General features: G+C 39.8%; 1 protein-coding gene across 4 annotated transcripts in view; it reads left to right on the top strand.

Moving 5' to 3' along the window:
* The first annotated feature begins 11,695 nt into the window (after positions 1 to 11,695).
* UGP2 (UDP-glucose pyrophosphorylase 2) overlaps positions 11,696 to 17,357 on the top strand; it is a 45,083-nt gene continuing 39,421 nt past the window's right edge. Inside the window, exon 1 of one of the 4 annotated variants that reach the window (XM_007476755.3) lies at positions 11,696 to 11,867. In XM_007476755.3, coding sequence (XP_007476817.1) covers positions 11,813 to 11,867 — 55 coding nt within the window. In that variant the 5' untranslated portion in view covers positions 11,696 to 11,812. Of the gene's footprint in view, positions 11,868 to 12,266; positions 13,705 to 17,357 lie in introns of those variants that run through there. The other 3 variants (XM_056813934.1, XM_007476756.3, XM_056813932.1) reach the window with 3 other exon arrangements.

Below are 17,357 nucleotides of genomic sequence, written 5' to 3'. Positions count from 1 at the left end.
AGAAGCCTCCATTTTTCTTATTTAACTCTTAATCTTCTCTGAAGCCTTTAAAGTTCTGAAGGGACAGGATTCTTTCCATCCTATTATCTTGTTAGAACTATATCAATATATAGTCCCTTCTAATTTCTCAAACAAATTTACCTGTTATTCTTGATTTTTGTTTTTTGAATTTTAACATTCTACTTAGCTTTGGTCTTTTCATCAAAAATGCTTGAATGTTCTTTCTTGCCTCTGAAGCTATTTTATACAGGTTTCTGGGGAAAGTTATTTTTGTAAGCCTAAATCTTTTGCTTGTTAGAATATCATATTCCACAATCTCCTCTCATTTATAGTAGAAGCTGTTGGGTCTAGTGTAATCATGACTTAAACTGCTTGTTTCTAGATGTTTGCAGTTTTTTTCCCTTTGATATATATATATATATATATGTATATATATAAAATATAGATATATATTTGATATATATATAATTTTGACTATGATATTCTTGATATTTTTTCTATTGTTTTTTCTTTCAGGAGGTGATTGGTTCTTTTCCCCTCTAGTTCTAGTTTCTCTCTAGTTGTGGGCAGTTTTAATTTTGACTTTCAAAAAATAAAGTGTCTAGGGTCTTTAAAAAAAAAGATTTTTAGGGAGAACAGTGATTCTTATCGTATTTTTCCTTGTCTTTTTTTCAAGGTCATTTGTTTTTGGTACCAGATATCTTACCCCCTATTTTTCTATATTTTGTCTTTGTTCTAATATTTCTTGCTACCTTATAGAGTCATTCAGTTCCATTTGGTCTATGCTAATTTTCTTTTAAATCCTTATGTTTTATCTTAGTATTGATTCTAAGACAGAAGAATGGCAAGGACTAGACAATCAGGGTTAAGTGACTTGGCCAGAGTCATACAACTAGGAAGTGTCTAAGCCCATATTTGAATTTTCCAACTTAAGACCTATTGCTCCATCCACCGTGTTGCCTAGGTGCCCTATCTATTCTAATTTTCAAGGAGTTTATTTAGGTAAAGTGTACCACTTTCTCTTCCAAGTGGTTTATTCTTTTTTTCTAATTCTTTCCTCCAGAGCTTTTTATTTCATTCTTTTACTTTGTACTTCATTTCTTCTAAATATTTATATAAAATTTATTTTTCTCTTTGAGCCTCTGCTTGCAATTAACATGAAACTGTTTTTTTCTTCTATGAGATAGCTTCTTCTACAACAAAATTTTTAAATACTAGTCGGTGTCTTACTTATTGCTTCAACTTTAGCTCCTGAATTGAGGTTTTGTGTCAGAGTCAGCCTCTACTCTCTGCTACACTTTTGAGTATGGTGGTTGTCTTTAATTGGTCTTGACCCAGATCACCTGGGTTCCTGCACTGACTTTCACTTTCTGGGGTTAACATCCCTGAATCTTTGAGGTTCAGAATACTGGGTCTTGTGGGTCATGGGGTGTCTTAGTCTGAGCCACAACCACAATGGTAGTACTCCTATTGGTACCTAATGTGAAAATTGGATTTGGCTATATCCTGATTGTAACAATGAAGGTACTTAGCTCTTCCTTTATTTCGAAGATTAAATTTTAATCCTAGGTCTATTTTTAGATTTTAATCCCCAAAGTGTTAACTCAGTATTTAAAGTAGATCAACCCATTTTAACTACAAGAAGGTGTGAACTAACTACAAAAAGGTGGGAACTAACCAGGAAAAGGTGTGAACACCCATTTCACGCATTTAGTAGGAGATCTGTGACCCACAAGTGAAAGAGTGGGAAGTCCTGGAGAGGAGTATCTGCTGTAATTGGTAGATGTAAAAATTTAGGTGAGGTGTCACAAGAGAAAAAGGTCTTTAAATAGAGGAAACAGAGGCATACAAGAGTCAATTGAGAAATCAAGGAGTCAGTCACTCGGAGGAGAGACTGGAAGATCAGTCACTCAGAGTTGGACTAGAAGACAGACACTCAGACTTGGAGTGAAGACACCTGGCTGTGGAACTGGACCCCAGGAGGAGCTCCTGTAGGAGAGCTCAGACTGCTTTGTTTCCTTGCCTTTCTGGAGGTGTGAATCTCTGAGAAAGGCCTATTGTCTTGAGACTCCTTTCCCCTGGTTGGGGCTTAGAATTACTACCTGGCTCTGAGGAAGCCAGAGCTCACTATCTCTCACTCTCTCTCACTCTCTCTCACTCTCTCTCTCTCTCTCTCTCTCTCTCTCTCTCTCTCTCTCTCTCTCTCTCTCTCTCTCTCTCTTTCCCTCAATTGTAAATAAACTACCATAAATTACATTTTACTTTAGTAATTCATTTTGGGATTTAGAAATTAAATTCCTGGTGACTACCCTTTTAATATTCGGAGGCCAACCATAAAAAATTAACACTGAAGTACCCCCATTGTTCTCTACTGCTCCCCAGGACACTCCAGGTTACTACTCTGGGTTTACAGCCTCACTCAGACTTTCTTGGAGGAGTCCTCTACTCTTACTGTCTCTAGACACAGAGCCTTACATGACTACATACACCTCTGGACCTTTGCTGGTTGAGCTGGGAGGCTGTAGATTTTACTCTCTTTCCTATTGCTTGAAGGCTATTGGCTGACTTTTTGTGTACTTCTAAGGTTGGAGAAGTCACTTTCCATAATTTCTCATTGGATTTATTGATTAGATCCTTATTTTGTCTGATCAAATTTTAGATTTTACTCAAAGAGGGAGAGCTCAGTGGAGAACAGGGAAGTCAGCACTTAGCACAGTGCCTGGCCCACAGTAAACACTTCATAATGATATTGGGCTTAACATTTGGGACTTGCCAGAAGTCTTCTCAATGCCCTTTTCAAAATCAGAATGGCAAATGGGTAGTAATACTATGGTGTAGTAGAAAAAGCTAAAGATGCAGCCAAAGGAGCTGAGCTGAAGTCCTAGCTCTCTCATTTACTACCTATGTGATCTTGGGCAAGTCATTTAACTTCTGTTTCATCTCAGTTCTCTTATATATAAAATGAAGAGTACAAAACTGGATGATACTAAGGTTCCTTCCATCTGAAAATAGTCAACAAGATAGCATAGCAGAATCTCGAAAGAGTAGTGCTAGGAGTAGTAAAAAAAATCAGAATGGATATGTTAAACAATGTTTATTTGTACTCATGTTGTAGAACAAAAGAGGATTATAGAAAAGGCAAAACCTCTGTTCAGGGTGGATGGGATGATATATGAAGACAGAGAAAAAGCAGAGTCTCTCAACACTTATTTTTCTACTCTTTTCTTTGCCAGGAAAAATATTTGGACTATAAGAAAGATAAAAAATGGACAAAGGACTTGATACTCAGGATATATAAGGATATAATCTGATATTATTTAGCTGACTTTGATGAGTTCTAGACACTCATGCCAGATAAAATACATTCCAAAGCAGAGGTGTCAACCACATAGCCAGTGCAGTCCAGCACAACTCCTGAATGGGACCCAAACCAGATTAATATATTATTGGTACAGAAGAAAAAACAACTGCTTGATCACATGATTTGATGAGGATATGATTGGGGATATAGACTCTAAATGATCACTCTAGTGCAAATAATAATATGGAAATAGGTCTTGATCAATGACACATGTAAAACCCAGTGGAATTACTCGTTGGCTATGGGGGGAGAAGTAAAAGGAGGGGAGAGAAAAAACATGAATCATGTAACCATGGGAAAATATTCTAAATTAATTAAATAAAAAAAATTTTGGAGATATAATTGGTAAATATTGAACAAAATAAATAAAAATACAGTGAAACTTAGATTATATTTACATGTGGTTTTCTAAGTCAATATGCAGCCTACAAAAATTCTTTTGTCTGGTTTAGTGGCCCTGTATCTATTTGAAATTGATTCTACTGCCTAAGGTATTGAAAGAATTAGCAGATGTGATTGCTGAGCCACCATCAATGATGCTTGAAAGACTATGGGGAGTGGAAGAAGTACCACAGTGCACACGCAGTTTCAATTTACACACACATACACAAAAGAAGAAAAATAAATTATGCACACTATAGGATAGCAAGCTTCAATATGATTCTTGGAAAATTTCTAGAATGTATTATTAAAGAGATAGTAAATCTCTAGAAAGGGAAATAGTAATCACAGAGCCAGCATAGCTCCAAGATTAGATTATGTCAGACTAAACTCATGTTTTTTAACAATTACTAAACTAATGTAACAGAGGAATATTGTAGATACTGTTTACTAATATTTTAATAGCACATATGCCAAAGTCTATTAAGATATTTCTGAGAAAAAGATATGGGCCCTGTGAATTTTAAAACCACTCCACCCTACTCAGACTGTACTTTAGAAGATCTGATTTAGCTATTTCCTGATTAGTAACAATGAATATACTTGGTCTAACAGAACCAAGTCTTGGGAACTCTACATTTCTCCACCCTACTTAGCTTAACAAGGTCAGGAATGTCTGCAACATACTCAAGGATTAAGTATCTGAGAAAATGGCCTTCAAAAGACATGTGCAGAAACAGTGGACAGACCCCTGGGCTGTCCTAAGTCAAGCTAAGCTATCATTGGTACATATGAGACACAGAAAAGTGACATAAAACCTTCTATATTAGGCATGTACCTTCCTCTCTTCGCTCTCTTTTCTTGGAGAGGCATCTCTGGCTGGCAGCATACTAAGCGTTCCAACATCTTGGCGTGGTGGCAGCTATTTGTCTGGGTTTTGGCAGTGAGTTTGCCCTTGAGTTAATTCAGGTTCAGGCATCTTGGCTGAGCCCTCTTGGAGTTCAGGCTGATTCCTTCCTCTTTTACTCTCCAAACCTTACCTTCTAGAGCCTCTAATCTTCCCTCCCAGCTCAAGTGAGGCGGGAGAAATCCTACACCCTTTCCTTCTCCCTTCTTCTTAAATTTCTTTCCATTATATTAAATAAAATCACCATAAATTTCCAGATTGACTTGGGTAATTTTTTTTGTTATTTGGGATATCCATGGGGGCCAATAATTAATATAGTTTTAGGTCACAACACTAAAATTATTCTTTACAGCCCAATATGAACACAATAGGCTAAGAGCTGGTTAAATGATTGGAGTCATCATGAATGACTTCTGTTAGATATAAGTATGTTATGCTCAGCTCTCAGAAGACCTTCCATAATATGTCCTAGTATCAAAAATATTAATCTTACACAGAACTGATATCATGAGATTCTAGTTTCTTTTCTTCCCCTAACTCACTAAGTGTAGTTTAACTTGACTGCTATGGGCTTTAGTTTTCTCATTTGGAAAAAACAGAGATAATAATCCCTAACTTAACCACTTCTGTAATTGCAAAAATCAAATAAAATACTTGATGTGGAAGAGTTTAGAGAAGTTAAAAGCATTAAACAAATACAAGAAATTACATCATGATTCACAGTTTTAAAAATAAATCTCAAATACTTTGATGTTAACTTGGCAAGATGTTTCTAATTAAGTGCCTCGGAGCTCTGTGCTTGTCACTAGGCTGTTTTTCTATGACTTGGATAAAGTATAGATGGCAGGCAAGCTTATCAAATTAGCAGATGTCATGAAGTGGGGAGGGAAAGCTTCTGCTCCAGATGATTCAAAATAATCCTGACCAACTCTCAGAGGATTAGGGGATATGCAATGAATGAAGTTTAATAAAGATAAATGTAAAGCCCTATACTTGGGCTAAAAAAAAATCAGCTTCATGAGGACAAGATGGAGGAAGTGTGACTAATAAAGTTCAGAATCTGGGGATTTTAAAGTACAGTAAGCTGAACATGAGTCAACGCTATGATATAGCAGCCAAGAAAATTAATGTAATCTCAGCTTCTTTTATGAAAAAGATAGCATCAGCCTTCAGAAACAATGCAGTGATTAGTTCTCCTAAACTTTGTTCTGGTTAGATCATATCTGAAGTGTAATCCCACTTCCAAAGCCCATTGGCATGGAGCTCTCCTCATGAATGGAGTTCCATGTCCCCAGCCCCGCGTGAGGGGGTTGGGGGAGTTGAAGAGAGAATGAAAGAGGAGAGATTTAGTCCCTTGACTTTCTTCTCCCCCTAACCTTCTCCAAAGAATATATTTTAATTCCTGCCATACTTGGAGGAATTTCCCCATGTTTGAGATCTGGGACTCTTGCTTGAAGTGAGTTCCCTCACTCCCAGTGGAAGAACTCCTTCATTCTGTATTAGATAATAGATATTCTCTTATGAATACTTTCTTGGATTTCTGTTTTGCTATTGACTTGGATAACTGGATTTATTTGTTCTTTGCTATATATGGGTTCATTGTGGAACTGTCATTTGATGGGAATGAAGTCAAGTCGTGGGTCTTCTTTTGTCTATTAAGAAACAATGATCGAAATTTTGCTTGGACCTGAAAACCATATCCCCTAGATTAATACTATATAAAAGAGTAGATAGATATAATTCTGTTGGAGTACCCCCTCTCTCTTAAGAAAGCAGAGGAGGTAAGCTTTGGGCCCCAACTTCCTGCTTCTCCTCTTGGCAGGAATTAAAGTATTCTTTGGAGAAGTTTAGAGGGAGAAGAAGCCAGAAATGTTTAGTCTGCCTCACTCTGAGTCACACAATGACACCCCTCATGCTACATGTGGAGGAGTCTAGTTACAGACTGTATTAAATCCCAGGCACCATGTTCTAGGAAGAAAATTAATAACCTGGAAAATGTTCAGAGTAGGACAACCACAGTGGTGAAGGGCCTTCTGTACACATCATATGAAATTTGTTTGAAGGAACTTGAGATGTTTAGCCTGGAGAAGAGAAAACTTGGGATTTCTCGAGGGTTTCAAGGGCAACTGTCTCTTGTTAGCAGTGACTATAAAACTAGAAAAATGATATAAATTCAGAAGTGGTGAATTTAGGCATGGCATAAAGATCATTGATAGCCCAAGGATTCCCTCATGTCCCTCTCCCCAACTCCCAGGGCTCTGGGCTCACACAAAGTTGGGTTAAATCTTGGGAGGCCTGATTCCCAAAGGGTTGTTTCTTTCTTTGACTCTTTGGCTCCTCTCTGCTGAAAAACTCCAGGAAAATCTTAAAATAAAGTTTAGGTATGGCCTGTGTCCAGATTTTCCCAGAAGCGAATAACAAGGCTGTCATTCCCACCTAGGTCCTTAGTGCAGAATACAAGTATTAGGTACAAGCGAGTCTTTATTTCCTTTGCCAGGAAAATCAGATAGGCACAAAAAAATCAGATAGGCACATATTCAGGGGCAGCAAGGTTGTAAATAGAGTGCCAGATCTGAAATCAAGAAGACTTTGAGTTCACCTCTGCCCTCAGGCACTGACCCTGGGCAAGTTACTTAACCCTATTTGCCTTAGTTTCCTCATCTGTAAAATGAAGTGAAGGAAATGGCAAACCACTCCAGTATATTTGCCAAGAAAATCCCAAAGGAGTCACGAGTCAGACATGGCTGAAACAACTGACCAACTTCTAGAAATACAGAAATTTAATACGCTTGTTTAGCCCAGTAGACACCACCTTCAAGATAAAGGCACTTTGGAGGAAGAAATTCTTTCTCTGAGACCTTCACTATTAGAACAATGCATTGCTGTATCACTGAGGGTTGGTGAGGTCCAAATTTCCTGATCTCTCATTTCATGGTTTAGTTTTTCAGCTGTAGGCTACAGTCTTTTGAAGTGCCCTCATCTCCTCCAAGAAGTATGCTATCAACGAAATCTTCCTCTGAGAAACTGGTGGTGCCCAACTCTCAAAATCGGGAATTTTCAATTTGGGGAACTCTTAAAATCAAGATTACTCACAAGGTAACATCTAAAGCTGGAAATATCTATTCTCGGGATTATTACCTTGGACTTGTGCCCAAAATAAGAACTCAGACAGGAAGGAAAAGGTAGCCAGGAAATGGAGATCCAGGAATTCCCTTCTCAGATCTCTTCTCTATTTGCTTCTCCTATAAGTCACCAGGTTTTGCTCCTGGAGGTGGAGGAATCCCTACTGATCTAAAAGGGTCTAAAAGTCTAAGGGAAGAGAAAGCTCAGGACAAGAGAAAGAGGCAAAAGCATTTGTTATCTTTCTCTTGTAGATCACCTTCTCCTATGTGTCAACTCTTTGAACAAGAGTCCATCCCACTCCTCCTTCTTTGTCCTCATTCATCTTGAAGATGATCTCAGACACTGGGAACTAATCAGTGAGGTTACCTGAATTTTTTTCAGCAAGGGATCTATCCCCATGAGTGCTATCCTTCAGGCAAAGGTCCATGTTCTGTCATCTTCAATTGACTGGTCGATGTTGTTGTTCATTTGTTCCAGCTGTCATGACTCCATTTGAGGTTTTCTTGGTAAAGATACTAGAGTGGTTTGCCAGGTCCTTCTCTAAGCCCATTTGATAGTCGAGGAAACTGGGGCAAAAAGAGTTATGTGACTTGCTCAGGGTCACACAACCAGCAAGTAGCTGATGCCAGATTTTAACTCAGGAAAATGAGTCTTCCTGATGTCCTATAATGCATTCACTGTGCCACCTAGTTGCTCTACTCTATCCAAAGAAGGTACTGCAAAATTTGAAGGAGTTGGAAATTGGATGTTGCCAATCAGGAATAGATGGGCTGTGGGGGTGACATATACACCTGGGCTAGTTTGAGATAAGTGTTTTACTTAGTGGTGTGCAGAGTGGTCTGTAGATGGTCCTCTGGCTGGGTAGTGCTTGGGCCTGAGTAGTAGAAGTGTCCTGGACCATTGGTACTTTCCTAGATGCAAAGCTCTCATTATGGGTTGAAATTTTTTATTTTTAATTTTTTTTGGACTTAAACATGCACACAAAAATAGAATGTTTCTATATAAATAGAACAAAAAAGGGGGACTATATATGAAAACATGAATATCCATGGTATACTGCTTGGTTTTTTTTTTTCTTTCAGTATGTAATACATTCTACATGTTACTTTCAAAACTGTCCTGCTTGTTTGTGATTCCTGCTATTCTCTTCTGTGCATTTAAAAAAATATTGCAATGGCTCCTCTCTCTCTTTTTTCCCCTGGCATATTGCTAACCTCCTTTCTTCACCCTTATCCTTCTCTTTAAAAAAAAAGAAAAAGAAAAAGAAAGGAAGGGAAGAGGGAAGGAAGGAAGGAAACAAGGAAGGATGGAACTTGAAGCAATCTAAATGAATCCACAGCATCCATGTCCAAAAATGTATGTCTTTTTCTGCACCTTGAGTCCATTACTTTTAGGTTATGTGCTGCTTCAACTACACTAGCGTTATTTTCTCCTTTTTAAATCACATCCCTCCATAGAGCATAAAGGATGTAAAAATCTCCAAGTGACATCTCTTCTCCATCAGTAGGATATCATAAATCCTACACCTTTCCTTTGCCATTTCAATGGAGACATTTTGATTTTAGGCTTTCTTGTTCTATTTAAGAAATTCATATTTATAGCTGAATGAGAACTTCCTGGAGTATAATTCCTTTGGAATTGACATTATAGTATTAATTACAGTAGTTGTTTTTCAGCAAGTCAAATGAATCATTGGCACTTTTTAACATTTTAGAAAAATGTGTGTGTATATATATATATATTTCTATATATATATGCCCCTTTTTTTTTTCATTTTCTCAGTTAATAAAATTTCCTTAATCATACCTGGCAAGAAACAGCTAGTCAGGCCTTAGAGTCAGGGAGACTTGGGCTCAAGTCCAACTGCCAAATCCTGGTTGTGTGACCGTCAACAACTCTCTTAATCTTTTAGTGTCTCTGGGCAACTATAAGATTGTAAATTATGATGAGTTGTTGACTTGCATTGATAGAGGAAGTTTCAATCCAGGGAGTTCTTTAAACTGATGAAATCAAAGGTCCAGAGAAGAAAAAAGAATACGTGGCACTAAAAAATTAAAGATAACCCCCCCTTTTACCTCAATTTCAAATTTGCTGAATATAACTCACCACTCTGCCCTAGTTAAATCATAGCTGTCCCACACTTCTGAAAGTGCCCTGATTTTTTGAGGCACTTTGTGACAGAGTGTCAATAGCTCTCCTGGCCCATATATGAATTATTTCTTGGCTCCCATACCCTAGAGGAGACATGGTACCATTTACCAAGCTGTTTATCTTGTGAAATCTGAAGCATGGGCTGCAGCTCCGCATATTCATGGGCAGGCCTGGTCTTAGGAGGAAAGCAGAGTAACAGCTGATATTTTTATATCAAACCTTAATGTAAAGGTTTACAACATGTTATATATATTCACTTATTATTTCATCTGAGTTTCACAAAAATTGGATGGGGCAAATAATATAAATATTATTGTATTCATTTTACAGGTGAGGAAACTTAGGCTTAGTAAATTTAAAAGACTCATTGGAGGTCCCCTAGAACTACTAACTAATGAGGTGGGATTTGAGGCCAACATTGGGATTCTTATTCAAAACAATTTCCCTTACTCCATCTCATGGTGCTTGAAATTCTAGCAGTCCTGATTCTCCTTTTTTTGCATTTTTAAGAATTTCTTATTAAAATGCAAATATGGCGATCAAAGTGACATATGTGACAGCTAGCTAAAAGCAAGACAGATGGATTGATAGAAGATGTGCCTCAGGTCAGGCCTTTAGAAGGAAAGTGGGAAGTACCAGAGACAAGGGTAAGCTAATACCCTATTCTCTTTTGGCCTTTTTGGGCAGATAGCCAGGTCAGTGTCCACTGTCTTTATACTCTCTCTGAGTGACCCTAAAGCATCTGTTGCCTCTTTCCTCATTCTGGGCCTTTAAGGCCTCTCTCCAGGCAGAGGTGCTGATGGTGACCCTTTAGAGTGGTTGGGCTATCAGGGAGTGGGTACCTGTGGAAAAGAATGATCTAACCTTCTTTCTGTAAGCACTAGAGTTGGGACATGATAAAAAAAATGGTTGCAAATACAAATATTCTTGTTTCAGGTTGTCTTTTGCTTTCATTTACATGTGAAAATTCGTCCTTCTTTGTTTTGCACTGTTCTCCCTTTGGGGCAGAAGAGGCAAGGAAAAGCCAAGATTTATGAAAGGCCTACTTCCTATAAGGTAAGCAGATTTAGCAGGAGAAATATGTCCCTAGCCTCAAGGAACTTATGTTCTTGGGAAAAGATACACATTTTTTTAACCCTTACCTTCCATCTTGGAGTCAATACTGTGTATTGGTTCCAAGGCAGAAGAGTGGTAAGGGCTAGGCAATGGAGGTTAAGTGACTTGTCCAGGGTCACACAGCTGGGAAGTGTTTGAGGTCAGATTTGACCCTAGGACCTCCCTTCTCTAGGCCTGGCTCTCAATCCAAAGAGCCACCCAGCTGCCCCCAAAAGATACACATTTTAAAGAGATTAGCAAATACAATATAATCTAAGGAGAGAGAGACTACTAATCAGGGGAATCCATAAAGGCTTCCCATAGGAGGTGCCACTTAAGATAAACTTTGAAGGAAGCTAAGGATTCCCAGAGGAAGGAGGTGATTTTGAGCAGGGGAACCACATGATCTGACCTGGGCCTTAGGAAGGTATTTACACAGGACTCTGAAGAATGATTTGGAGGGAAAGAAGTCCATTTCTGTAGTCCTGGGGAAAGGGAAAGAGGATGGGAACTAGGATGATCCTCTCTAGTAGGTGAGGAGGGTGATGTGGAAGGAAAATGGGGAAGCCAAAGGCCCACAGATTCGATTGGAAAGGGGTCACCTCCAAACACTTCATTTTGCAGATGAGGGAATTGAGAGGCTCAGGGCCTTGACAGGGGGCAAAGGGCGGGGCTTCGATTTAAGCCCTCCTCTTTCCACGGGACCAAGCCTGAGACAAGTGATTGGACTCTGGGATGAGGCAGAGGGAATAGTCTGGAAGTCCCTCCCACCGTGAGCCTCGAAGGCTGGCAGTATGGAGGTGCTCTCAACAGAGATCGTAATGTTCGGAGGCGAGGCGGGTGCAGGGGGTAAGGGAATTCATAGGGTGCTAATGCCCACAAGACCTCTAGGTGTAGATAGCCAGCGGAGAGTAGGCTCAATGGCGAGGCTGAAGGACCAGGGTTCAAGTCCCACCCTCCGATGCGCCTTGGCTGTGTAACCTTTGGCTACTCACAACCTCAGTGTCTTCATCTATAAAATGAGGTTGGAGGATTAGGACAAGATCTCATCTCTAGGATCCTCTGAGGCAGGATAGTAGGGGACCATCGGGAGAGAGAGAGGCCAGGGCTGGACGTGAATTGGGATGATTAGAAGGCCTGGGGCAGAGTAGACGAGGCCCAAAGAATGACGACGACTCTCTTTCCTTTACTGGGAGGGGCTAATGCCTAGGCCGCGCCCCCGCCGCACCCCGCCCCGAGAGGTGCCCCAGAGAGCCTCCCGCCCCCTCCGCGGCGCTCATTGGTCCGCTTCCAAGCCTGCTCTGGCTTCTAACTGGGGGAGCTGGCTGCCAGTCCAGAGCTACCGGAACATTTCCGCATTGAGGTGGGGGAGGCGCGGGGGAGGGGTGCACGAACTGGGAGGGGGAGGGGAATCTGTCGGGGGCCGGGGGGCACTAGATGGGACAGGGGTCTATAGAGTCTTGGGAATGAGGTCAGGGGAAGGGTGGGGAGAGCATCGCCGCAGCCGCCTGGCTGAAATTGGGAGCGGGAGGTGGCGCTTGCCCTGCGGAGTCAGGCTTAAGGGGGGCGGGGGGAGGGGGAGGAGGAAGAAGAAGAGGGAGCCTCCGAGGGGACACGTCCTCCCTGCCCGTGCCGAGCTTTCTTTCTGGGGCCCCGTTGATGCCCCCTAGCCAGGAGGTCTGAGGAGTAGAGGAAGGTGGGTCTGGGCAGCAGTGCTTGGCAAGGGCAAGGAAGAATGAGGGTTTGTCCTTGGAGAGCCTGGGCGGCGCCCCCCACCACCGCTAAAGTTGGGCCAGGTCCTCGCCCCAGGGGGAGCTGGGGGAAGGGAGAAGGAGGGGTTGCTCCTTTTATCTCCTCCCTCCCCTTTTCCCTGTGGGGGTAGGGGCTGGCTACATTCTGTAGCTCTCACGTGGGCTTCTCGTGCCCCTCGCGAGGAGGGAGGGGAGATGTCCCCTCACGCTGGACGGGACGAGCCTGGCCGGCCGGTGCTGTAGCTAAAGGCCAGGGACGGGGCCGCCCATATCACGCGCGGCACTGTGGGCTGGTAAAATGCTCTGGACGTGCCTACACGCCCCCTTTCCCCCCACCTCGGGTGGGGAGGGGGCTGAGTGTGCTGTTTACCGGAGGGTTTCCCGGGGAACCTGCCCATTGGCCGGAGACTTGGAGAGGAGGAGGAGAAGGCTCTAGTCCGTCGTCCATCGTCCATCCCTGCGGCAATTCCACCCTCTGGGGGGTGGGGGGACGAGGGGGCGGTGGAGCCTACTCAGATCCGCCTCTTTCATTGATGAAATTTAAATTCGAGGGGTTTTACCTTTAACTTGGGTGTCCAGCTGGCTTTCACTTAGGTCTGGAGCGCTCTGGAAGGCTGTACTCGAAAACCGGACTCCATCCCACTGACTTGCCTTTTTTTTTTGAGTGGAAAAGGAGTAATTCCCCCTGGTGTAATTCCTTCATTTTTTTTTCTTGATTTTCTAAAAAAAAAGTGCTACTTTATTGCTCAGAATTAACATTCCTCTTAAGTTGTCATCCGTGGATGGAAGGACCACGTCGAGTTAAGCAGGAGAGGAAGAAAGACCTGCCCTAGAGTGTGACTTGTTAAAAAAAAATTATCTCTTTATATATAATTATATTTATACTACAGAGTATTTATTTTATTAAGCCCCCAAAATGTCGATATTTGTACAAGGTAAGACGTTCCTTATTTCCTGATTTGCTTTAACTGTGCTTGCTGGTAGCCCTGGCAGTAGGGAGGTTGGTGGGTGCATGGAAAGTGGAAATAACTCCATTGAGTTAGTTACCTTTTGCAAAATTTTTGTAAAGCTGAGCAAATGGATTGACTTTACCGATGAATATAATGTATGTAACTCTCCCTTTCCCTAATATCTTACTCCTAATTTCCCTTGAAATCAGGTTAGCAGCACTTAGGGTGGCCTGGGACGGGAGGGGGAGGGGGCTATTATTAGTGGTAAAATAAAATTTAGCTTGCCAGAGCTACTGCTATTAATCCCGTTCCCAAGCAGGGAGTGGGGAGGGAGACCAGGAAAAGGAGTCGGGAGAGATGACGGGAGTCAGGTGGATTTTGATAAGGACTGTTCTTTAAGGTTTAGCAGTCTCAGCTTGAAGCACTGAGTGTCTACGTGGTTTGAGTTTCAGATTTATTTATTGCGAAAGAGGGACTAGCCCATAGTAGCTGGAGGTCATTCCAACCGGAGAAATGACTTTGCTGCATTGCTGTGATATTTTTTCCTTTGAAATATGAAAAGATTATTAAAATTTCTTTAAAATTTGGAGATCTCTCACTGTGTTCTAGGCATGCTTAGAAAGAGGTCCTTCAGCAAAACACTGTGCCTTGTAATCAGTACTTTGGGGAGGTGTGAACTATAGGAATTAAAATTTAGAGTTTGTCATTAAAAACTATTACCAGACCTTTGGGCTTAGTTTTCCACACTTTTTGCATGCAAGTAAATATACCTGGTATTTTCAGACCTCTGTATGTGAAAGTTGTAATTTTTTGCAGACTCCAACATCCATAAAGTTCACAACTTCACAATCTTTACATGACACTCTGAATTAACAGAGATGCTCCAAAAAGAAAAAAAAAAGGAGTGGCTATTAGTCAATGGTTACCTTTTTGGAAAGTGATGTAATTTTCACACCTGAGGATGTCCCAACCTTATGAAATTTCACATTACTTTAGTTGTTAATTTAAACATTAAGAAATATTTAAAGTTAGAAATTCATCTCACACTATTATTGAAATACATGGGATGATTTAACCAGCTAACTGCCTTCTGCACTAAGTTCAGAAATGTCACACGTAATTAAATTTTCAAAACCATGTTTTACCTTGTTTATGGTGAAAGATTTTTGTATTGTGATTTGAGACCTGGGTAAAATGGCTATAAGGTTTCTTCCAGAATAGAATGTCAAATTTAATTCCTTGACTCCTCTTATTTTCTGTCTCTGATCTTAAATAGAAAAAACACAGGAGGAGAGGAAAGGGGTCAAGCATTTATATAGTACCTACTCTGTGCCAGACACTGTAGTAAGACCTTTACAAATATTATCTCATTTGATCCTTATGACAACCCAAGGAGATAAGTGCTGCTATTATCCCCATTTAATAGCTGAAACTGAGGCAAGCAGGTTAAATAACTTGCCCTGAGGCATAGAGCTATTAAGTATCAATAAAGCCATTATTTAAAAAAAATAACTTGACAATACAGAATAGGCAGAAGGAAATCTCTCAAAGGGAAGGTAGGAACAACTTGGGGACAAAGGAGTACCAGATCTAAGAGGCCTTGGTGGTCCATGAGAGACAGTCAAGGAAAAGTAACAGTGATAGAAAGTGGGGTGTCCTGTGCAAGGAACAGCAAGTAGACCAGTGTTTTTACATCACTTACTGTATTAAAGAATTAAGACTTTCAGTATGGAGAGGGGGAAAGAGAGGAGACGCCCTCCCCCCATACCTCTGCATCACTTACTACATATATGGAGAGGAGAAAAGTGTAAGAATGCCAGAAAGATAGGAAAGAGTTTCTTTATGAAATGCTTTAAATGCTAAATAGAGGAATTTATATCTGATTCTAAAGGCTTGAGGGAGCTTTTGGCACTCCTTGAGCTGGAAGGTTGACATAAGCAGATCTGTGTTTTAGGAAAATCACCTTGGTATCTGAGTGGAAGATAGTGAGTGAGGAGAGACATGAGGCAAGGAAACTGATTAGAAAATGTTGCAAGAAACCAGGTGAGAGGTGATCAAGGTTTGAAAGCTCTTAAATAGGAATAATAATTCTGTTAGACTTTTAGGGTTTTAGAAGTGCTATCTCTCCAAGTATGAGGTAGATAGTATAATTATTGTTAATCCTCATTTTACAGATGAGGAAACAAAGGCTTAGGTTAAGTCACTTGCCCCTGATTATGCAACTAATAATTATCTTTTTAGCAGTTCTTTTTAAGGCTATTTTTGGATAAGTTCCTAAAGATATTATTTTATTAATTCATATCTGTAGTGAATTTATAAACGTGCCAGGTGGGTTCTAAAGCTCCAGTTCTTAGAGCAAGTAATTAATGTATATGAGAGATCATAATTTCATTGTTTCTTCCTGTTATCATTGTACTCTTTATCTGATAATAATTTCTCAAGGTGACAACTTGTCATTCTGCACAAAAAGTGACATTTGAAAATTGTTTTCTCAGGTCAGATTTCTTAGTTTTAAAGTAAACCATTATAAATTCCATTAATAGAGTTCATTAATGATTTTACTCCACAGTTGTATTTTTTTTTAGCTAAAACAGGTATGATTTTGCTCTATTTCTTTTTCCTATTTACTCCCAAACCAATTGATTTTTGAGCTCAAATAGCACTTAGTGTCTACTAACTTGTCACTAGCATATTTTACTTTAAACTTCATTATTTCTTTTTGTTTATTCCTCATCTCAGCACTTTTAATTATGTAAACCACTCAATAAATGTTGATGATAAAACAGTCTAGTTAATGCTTAGAAATCAAATAACATTTTTAAGTTAGGACATTATTAGACATGGCTTAGGAACTAAAATTTTAGATTTTTAGAAAATCATATAACATTAATAAAGATGTTCATTTTAAATGCATAGAGGGGAATAGAAATAAAATACATTCTGTCCTCTTTCTACGTTTTAAAAAACTAATAAAACTTGAAGTGAATATACCAATGTGGAAAGATTTGATCCAAGAAAATGTGCTCTAGTGACTACTACTAGAATTTAAAGAAGGGTAGTAAAAATAAGTTTCCTTTTCTTGTTTTATTGAAATCTAAGTTTTCAGTCTACTTTTTTAAAAAGGTAATTTCTGAGTCTTATCTTCCAGGTCTTCTATAAATGATGAGCTGGAGGTTCTTGGATAAGATTAGACATATTTAGTTATAGTTATTCAAATAATAGTGGCACTTTCATTATAATGCTAACCAGAAAGTCAGTGACTGATTTCCAAGCATGAATTGATTTTAAATTTTGAAAATTTCCATATTCACTCTTATTTATTTGTAACTATAATATTTGATATTATAAAATGTGAATAATTCCACCATCACACATCTCATAGCTTTAATGTTAAGGGATCATCTTTAGCAATAATATTATAGAATAGTTATTTCTCAATTATATTCCTACTCTGATGGCTCATAACACTGAGTTCTCCAAGCCTTTGCCAGTGGAACATAAAGTCTGACAGGTCTTGCCAAACTGGAAAGTCTTCAAATAGGGATCTGTTGGGAGATAATATGTGTGTTGTCTAAAGACCAATCTAGTCAAGTTTATAAGGAATCATCACCAGGTTGACTTAAGGGTTATGAATTTTT

This window comes from Monodelphis domestica, chromosome 1 (assembly GCF_027887165.1).
Source record: "Monodelphis domestica isolate mMonDom1 chromosome 1, mMonDom1.pri, whole genome shotgun sequence".
NCBI lineage: Eukaryota > Metazoa > Chordata > Mammalia > Didelphimorphia > Didelphidae > Monodelphis > Monodelphis domestica.
This window is presented reverse-complemented; position numbering and strand designations above follow the sequence as displayed.